The sequence below is a fragment of the Rhinopithecus bieti genome, unplaced genomic scaffold, assembly GCF_001698545.2.
Source record: "Rhinopithecus bieti isolate Rb0 unplaced genomic scaffold, ASM169854v2 scaffold_46235, whole genome shotgun sequence".
In the NCBI taxonomy this organism is placed as follows: domain Eukaryota; kingdom Metazoa; phylum Chordata; class Mammalia; order Primates; family Cercopithecidae; genus Rhinopithecus; species Rhinopithecus bieti.
Window position 1 is genome coordinate 1,198,207 of NW_016819762.1, and position 8,179 is coordinate 1,206,385.

The 8,179-nt window shown below is 42.9% G+C and overlaps 1 protein-coding gene across 2 annotated transcripts in view; it reads right to left on the bottom strand.

Moving 5' to 3' along the window:
* The window catches only part of DNAJC3 (DnaJ heat shock protein family (Hsp40) member C3), a 108,492-nt gene extending 100,953 nt beyond the window's left edge, over positions 1–7,539 (bottom strand). Inside the window, exon 1 of one of the 2 annotated variants that reach the window (XM_017859210.1) lies at positions 6,234–7,539. In XM_017859210.1, the coding sequence (XP_017714699.1) occupies positions 6,234–6,315 (82 nt within the window). In that variant the 5' untranslated portion in view covers positions 6,316–7,539. The remainder of the gene's footprint in view (positions 1–6,233) is intronic. The other variant, XM_017859211.1, reaches the window with a different exon arrangement.
* Between the last annotated feature and the right edge of the window lie 640 nt (positions 7,540–8,179).

Here is an 8,179-nt window from a genome sequence, read left to right on the forward strand (position 1 = left end):
TGCCCTCAAATGCTGGCTCCTTTGTGAAACCATCCCTCACACTATTGTTTTGAGAGAGGGAAAAAAAGCTCCTTCAATCTTCCTATTATATTTTGCATTTCCACACTTACAGGTACATGACTTCACTTTGCAATGTCACTGTCTCTATACATTGCTTTTCACAATTTGCCTGCTTCTCGAAGTCCCAATCCCACAAAACTCATCAAAAGAAGTTTGCGGCCGCCGGGCTGCGTGGCTCAAAGCCTGTAATTCCAGCACTTTGGGAGGCCGAGACGGGTGGATCACGAGGTCAGGAGATCGAGAGGGGGTCCTCCTGGCTAACTATGGTGAAACCCCGTCTCTAGCTAAAAATACAAGAAAAAACTACGCGGTGCGAGGTGGCGGCGCCTGTAGTCCCAGTCTACTTGGATGGCTTGAGGCAGTGGTGAGAATGGCATAAACCCAGGAGGCGGAGCTTGCAGTGAGCTGTAGTCCGGCACTGCACTCCAGGCCGGGCGACAGAGCAAGACCTCGGTCTCAAAAAAAAAGAAAAAAAAAAAAAGAAGTTTGAGAGGAGGAGCTATCTTTTCTTCTTTGTATCACCTAATTCAGTATCCCACACATAGTGTGTATGCAATATTTGTTGAGTGAATTTAACTATTTGCCTTTTTATTTAAATGTATTACAATTCATCAGAATAAAATCTAAAATACATAACAATTATCAAGTCAAACATATGATCAATGATTCATAAAGACACATATCTGAAAAATCAAATTATTTGCAAATTATTGGCTGTTTTTGCAATCAACTCTCTTTTGAGCCACAGGTAATTTTTATTCCTTTGCCACATGGTCTGTAAAAATTATTTTCAGAGAGGTAAGACAACCAAACATCATGCCATTTCCTAATCAGCATCAGACAATAGGTTTCTCCTTAGACAAGCAGTGATCCTAAGTCAGCAAAATAAGCAGCAAGGGCAGGGAAAAAGGTAGTCAACTATGTCTTTCACTGAAATTAGTATTAGAATACCTTATATTTTGGAGAGCAGAAAATAAGGATTTTTTTAAACTTAAAGGTGGGGGGTTAAAGGTATGATGTGAGTTACAATCCAGACTGGAAAAACCAGACTAAAGGAGGCAAGAACTCATAGTCAAAGATACTAAAGTTCAAGCAAAGGCGGTGGCAGACCCAGACCAGATAGCAATCCCAGAGATTGAGATGGTTATTCAGTTTGGAGCACTTAGAATGTGAAGAATGAGGAAAGCCCTAAGATTCTTTTTTAAAAAAGAACAGAAGGCTAAGCCAAGACTCTAGCAAGGTGGGGGAGAGTCTAAAAGGAGTCTGGTAGCAGAAACACAGAAGACAGTGGAATCTAGCCAAAGAAAGATAGAGCAGGAAGTTCAGCATCTACTACTGTTTGAACGTTCCCTCCAAAATTCAGATAGAAATCTTTTTATAAATTACTCAGTCTGTGGTATTTTCTTATAGCAGCGCAAAGATACAATTGTAGGAGCAACATTTTCAGAAGGTGACAGGAAATGGAATCGAGGGTGTAATTACACAGATTAGATTTATCTGGGAATAGAGACATCTAACGTATGTTATTTAATACGAGAAAAAGTAGCAGAATAGGTACAAATGTAGATAAGCTACTGAATTTTGAGGTAGAAAGAAAGAGAAAAAGTAGCAGAATAGGTACAAATGTAGATAAGCTACTGAATTTTGAGGTAGAAAGAAGTGATGGCTTTCATTTTCTCAATAAAGACAAGGTCTAAAAGAATGAGTTAGGGGAGAGAGGAAAGGAGAGTTTAAATTAGAAGCTTAAGGAGGGAGGAAAATGTTTGAAATACTGATTTTCAAGAATAGACATAGTGAAGAATTGTAAGAGTGTTAGCAGTATTTAACGTGCATTTGCAACTGAGATTGTTTCTTTAAAATGAGACTAATCAGGGCCAGGCGCATAGGCTCGCGCCTGTAATCTCAACACTTTGGGAGGCCAAGGCATGAGGATTGCTTGAGCCGAGGAGTTCAAGACCAGCCTGGGCAAACATAGAAGACCCTGTCCCTACAAAAAATTTTAAAAACTTAGTAGGGGATGTGGTGGTGCACACCTGTGGTCCCAGCTATTCAGGAGGCTGAGGTGGGAGGACTGCTTGAGCCCAGGAGGTCAAGCCTATATTGACCTAGGATCATGCCACTGCATTTCAGCCTGGGTGACAGGGCAAGATCTTGTCTCAAAAAAAAAAAAATTGAAAATAAAAATAAAGATAAATGAGACTAATCAGCCAAGTTGTCTTCATTTTCCTCCATCCGTGTTTGCCTATAAGGTATAAAAAGAGTTGGCCAAGTTGAATTTAACCAATGTTGGGTTTTGGCAGGTGAGTAAAACAGATTACAGGGGCCAGAAAATAAATGGGCATTTGCAGTGCACAAACTACAATAATGGACCACTCACTCTAAAGTGAGAAAGGAGAAAAAGAGGACATGAATGCTTCACAAATGCATGTCTTAAACCCCAAGTGGTCTGTAAACTCAAGAGCAAAAACCATGAGTTTTATGCTATGTATATATATCTCACCAAAGAGTAATATAGTTAGTAAAAGCCTTTGCTGACTGATTAAATGAATCTTCTCCATATTCCAGAACTCCAAATGATACAAACTCATCAGATTTAATTTTTTTAAGTAGCTTTCTAAAGATATGGAAAGAAAAATAAATCTATGGTTGAAATGTTTGAGTTCTGAAGAGCAGGTGAATGGGTTCCCATGATATTTCCATATAAACAAAGATTAACTGTAGGACATTAATCAAAAGAGACCACAGCAGTAGAAATTAAACTTAACAACAATTAATTAACTTCATATGGAAAAATAAAACCTAATTAATACAGTGCATTCCCTCCCAGAACAATGGCCCCTGCCCCACAGAATGAAAACCACTGCATTTCCAGGCAGTCTCTCAGCAAATACTAACTAGTCAAGAGAGCTGGAACTTTGATACCACTGCTACCTATAGCCTATCTTATTGAAGAATTTAAAATAATTCTAGAAAATATGTGACCACCTTTTATGATACTTAATTTATATAAATTACTTAAAGTCTCTCATTTTTGCTACTTTATTCTTTCCCTATTTAGATAATGTCAAGAAAATCCTAGAAAAGACAAAACATACCTCTAATAGGTTAGGTTCAAATAAAAATTATCACAATATTTTATACATATAGATTTTCAACTATATATTTTTAACTGTTCTTTTCCCTATGGCCAAAAAATATGGTTTAATCAGCTCAGTGAAATAAAGAAAAATTGAGTCCAGATAGCATGTTAAGGAAGAAAAAGAGATAAAACTATGATAATAGAAAAAAGGTTTGGTTCCCAGGCTGTGTTGCTACTCAAGTCACCAACAGGACAAACCATTAGCAAAGAAATGAAATAACTTCCTTATCTGTAATATGAGAATACTAAAGCAGATACTACTAAAGTTTTCTTTCTATTCCAAAAATTCGATTTCATCTAGTGCTTCTGACTTCACTCTTTCAAAGGCCTTTGAGAAGAGAGGGTGCTAAAAGGCTCAAACTTTCAATTCATGATATATACTTTCTGTCTCTGGATGACAACTAACAGAAAAATCTAGAAGAAAACAGACAAATATTTCAAAATCAGAAAAAAACTAGGTCATCTCTTCTCCATCCTGTGCCACTCTTAGTTCCACATTCACTTCTCTCATAACCATTCTCCTTCATTTCTTTTTTTAAAAGTGAATTGTATTGTATACATTCAATGTTTACAACATAGTATTATGAGATATACACAGATAAAATGGTTACAATAGTGAAGCAGATTAACAAGAGTGAAGCAGATTAATATATCTATCATCTCACATAATTACTTTTTGTGTGACAAGAGCAGCTAAAATCTACCTATTTAACAAAAATCCTTAATACAACACAATTTTATTAAGCCTCAGGCCTAGCAGTAGCACCATTTGCCTCCCAGAGAACTATGAGATTAGTGAATCCAGACAGAATTTATTTGGGAAAACAGGGGCTAACAGTTTGCTAATTCAAGACAGAGTTCTTACCTTTATATCCCCATCACCAAATCCAGTGTCAAATACATAGCAGACACCTAATTTAACTTCTCTATATAATTTATTACACCAGTAACTCAGGTGTGGTCATCCGGGGTCTTTATAGAAAAGCAAAATTTCAGGTACCATCAAGATCTAATGAATCAAGCTCTGTAAGTGGGGTACAGCACTCTGTTTTAAAACCCCTCCATGTGCGATTCTGATGCACACTCAAGTTTGAGAACCATTGTATTAAACCTCCCAGGAAATAACCTTCTTGTTAATTACAAAAAAGTGCTGGGATTTTTTTTCTCAGCTGCCATCACTTAAAAATGCTTGGACACAAATGATGTTGTCAACTACTTAACTTTTGTCTCCAGCGTGCACACAAAGTGAACGTTAGTAAAACCTTTGGAGCCTCAGTTCCCTGGTCTGTAAAGCAGGAATAATACCACACGCTTTCATAAATAAGAGATAGCTTACAGAAAGGCTCCTTTCTTTCCTTTCTTTTCTGTTACCTGTACCAAGTCCCTGCTACTTTACAAAGACAATGGTCCTAAAGAAGACACTCTGGCACTCCTCTGAAAAATGTCACCAGTGCCTCCTACACAGAAAAGCTCTCTAATGAGGTTTTCTTATGGAAAATACCACAGGAGGGAAATGAAGAGTTAAGAGTCCTTACAGACTCATATACAGAACAGCAATTCTAAAAAGATAGTTCACAAAGTAGTGGGAAAAGCAATCATTCAAAATTGTGCACCTCTGTAACTTAAAAAAAAAAAATCACCATTAAACAGCACATAGGCAACTTTCTCTTAAGTGTCCAAAATAAATCATAAATGATAACTGGAGATAAATAATAGAGATGACGGGTGGGAGGTGCGGGGGCAGGAGGAATGAAGCTTTTGAAAATGCAAAAGAATATATATTATATGACCCATATTAAAGTGGTACAATCCAATCCCCAGATTTTCTGGGGCAGCCTCACTGTCAAATTCTTTGTCCCAATGTTGCCACACTATGTGTTCTGATTTGGGGTTCAAAAAATATGGTTACTGGGGGAAGCAAAAGCAAAAGCCCACTGCTGTGGGTGAGACCTAAAAACTGGGGAGTACTACTTTAAAAAAAAAAAAAAAAAGGTTGAGAACTTTCAGAAGAATTCACTATAAACAATTCCCAACTTTTAGTTCCTCGCTCCCTTTGAATGGAATACTCAAAGGTTTAATTTGACCTCCTTGACAACTAGCCCTTTTTACGGGGATGAAAATAGATCAGTGCATGTGATGTGTCATTACACTCGAATATTTCGCACAGTAACCGCGCCAGAAGCATTCGTTAACTCGGCACTGTCAGCTTTAATTCTTACTCCTCCCCGCTGCCATCTAAGATAGGACAGTCCTCTATTTTCGCTATTCTGGAGTAGCCAACATTCCAGTCTGCAGGACTGAAGTGAAATTTAATCGCTCATATCTTTTTAAGGGAACCTTTTACAGCGAACTTGGAAAAGTAATGCCAGCTATACGTTGAATGACACCATGCTGGGAGTTGTAAAACCACAAACTCAGTGCCTGGCCGTCCGGGAGGTGGAATTCCAACAGCGGCTCCTCACTGCACCAAACTAACAATTTCTCCACACGACAGTGCATCTTAATGGGGATGGTTACTCACTTTTTAAATAGTCAACACTGTCCCCTCCAACTCCCAGCCGGACATGACACTCCTACCCCACCCAAGAACTCCAGGGCGAAGGAAGTCTTTTGGCTACCTTAGTGCCTCCTCCTAGCACCAATGACTGACAGTGTCCCCAGGCGCCCAGCAAGGGTCCCAAGCGAGGCCGGGACCCGAAGGCTGCCCAAGTCTTCGCGTCCCAGGACGTCCTGAAGTCGCAGCCCCGTGCCCCAGCTCCCCGCCACGGGGCGCACCCCGCCTCCTCCGACTCCTGCGGCCCCTTTCCTTAGTCCAAACCCGCTGTCCCAGCCCCGCGGCCCTCCGGTCCCCTCGACTCTTCCCTAGGCAAACCCGGAACCGGGCGCGGGCTCAGGCCCAAGCCAGGCCGCGGGCTCCCCCAGCGCTCACCCCACCTCCAGAGCCGCCCCGGGACACGCGCCCGGGCGCAGACGGGAAAGCGCGGGGGGCCTGGTCCGGGAGCCCACTTCCCGGCCGGGGCAGGGCAGGACTCACCTTCGTACTGCAGATCCACCAGGACTAGCAGGAAGGGGAACACCGAGCCCAGCCGGCTGGTCACGGAGCCGGGGGCCACCATGTCCAAGGGCTCGCAAGTGAAGAGAATGAAGAGTGTGGCCCACCAGCACGCGCCGGCGCTCTGGCAGCAGTTGCGCCCGCCCCGGTCGGCTCTCGCTCAGGCCTCAGCGACTCTGGAGCCCAGCAGAGGAAGGCAGCGGTGGGCGGAGCCCGGGCGACGCTACGCCCCGGAGCGCCACCGCCGTCCAATCGCCTTCTTTCTGTCGGCTTTCCTCCCGGGCTCGCCGGGGTCGTGGTTCGCGCTGATAGGCTGCGAAGGCCGCCGCCCCGCCCCGTCTCTGATAGGATAACGTGGAAGCACGAGACGAGGCTGCGTCTGCCGGTCGCAGAGCTGTCAGCAAGCTCCAAACCGCCGCGGCCGCTCGGAGGAAGCCGACGGGGAGTCTGTGGCGGTCGCCGAGTCCGCATGCGCAGGCTGCAAAGGCCCTTTTGGGCCGGGACCGGCGCGCTAGGTTGGCGAGTGGGACAATTTGATCCTTCCGAGGTTCGCCAGCGTGATGTTAGGAGAGGAAAGCGCAGCCGCAGCGTCCGAATGGGAAGGCCAAACACGGTCCCCAGGGCGTCTGAGGGCAACTGCAGAGCGCCTGGAATTGAGGTCTCGAGTGAGCCGGTAAACACCGCCTCCCGCTGAGAGTGCCGGAACAAATACTGTCTGAACTGAGCCGTAAGCAAACGATCAGGAGAAGCTGGGCGTACATTAGGGCGGTCTGATGATTAGACCATTTCAGGGACAACCAGAGAGAAGTGCGTAATTGCTCTAAGGCAGGTAGGTAATTGGCCTGGAAACTTGGGCCCCGCCACCCCGACTTTCAGCAAACCAGGGTGCCCAGGAAAAAGAGCGATTGTGGAAAACCCTGTGAAGAAAAGACCAGGAAGGCACTGTGGCTTAAGAGAGCGAGGCGTTCCTGAATGCAGCCAACGTCAACTGGTAAGCAAAAAACTGTGAGAACGGATCCTGCGTCTTGCGCTTACCATGGGAAATTCAAGAGAGATACGAACCTGAGCAAGATGAGGTTGAAGTTACTCAATGCCGCATTAAGCCTGTTCACGGCCACTTCCTCCGGCGTCACCAACACACACACTGGACATCAGCAGTATTTTTACACGGGGTATGTGTGTTAAGTAATATGAAGTGCATACTTACTACTTCACCTGTATTTGCTGCCTTGCTACCATTAGAGAAACTCATGAATTATAAATAGCAGAGTGAATTTGTGATTCCCTGAAGATATACTAAGGAGGACTTTTTAAAAGGCCTCTATTCCGAAGAAAACTAATATGGAGGAAATGATTTCGAGAAAGAAAAAAGAAAAAACGCGTCCTTGATTAGTTTTGGGGAAGGCAAAATAATATAATGTGAAGAGTAAAGGATTCAGATCCAGGAAACCCCATAACTTTTATGTAAGTTATCTTCATCTGTAAAGTGGTTAGGATCCGGGTAGTCTCAAAGGTTTGTTTTGAGTTTTCATGAAGCAGATAAATGTTCTTGTAAATTGTAGAATGTTATACCAGTGTTATTATTCTAACAACAGCGGAATAGTGAAGAGAGGCTCCTTCAGAAATTCCTTGGGATTTTTTTTTTTTTGACTTGTGTTTTTTTATATCACAAGGTAGTGTCTCTGAAAAATGGTAGATGATTTCAATGTCCACAAATATGCAGGTGAAGACATTCAATTGAGGTGCTGTACCCAAGGCAGCCAGCAAGATGCTGAACATAGAAAATAACAACTATTTACACAAAATTGTAAACAAAATGCAATATGTCTAGACTGTGAGTTATCACCAGTGTGCTGCCTATGACCCTGGTCTTAAGGAAAAAGTAGCAGAGCTGAAGAAGTTCTAAGGATGGAAATTAGAAATTATCA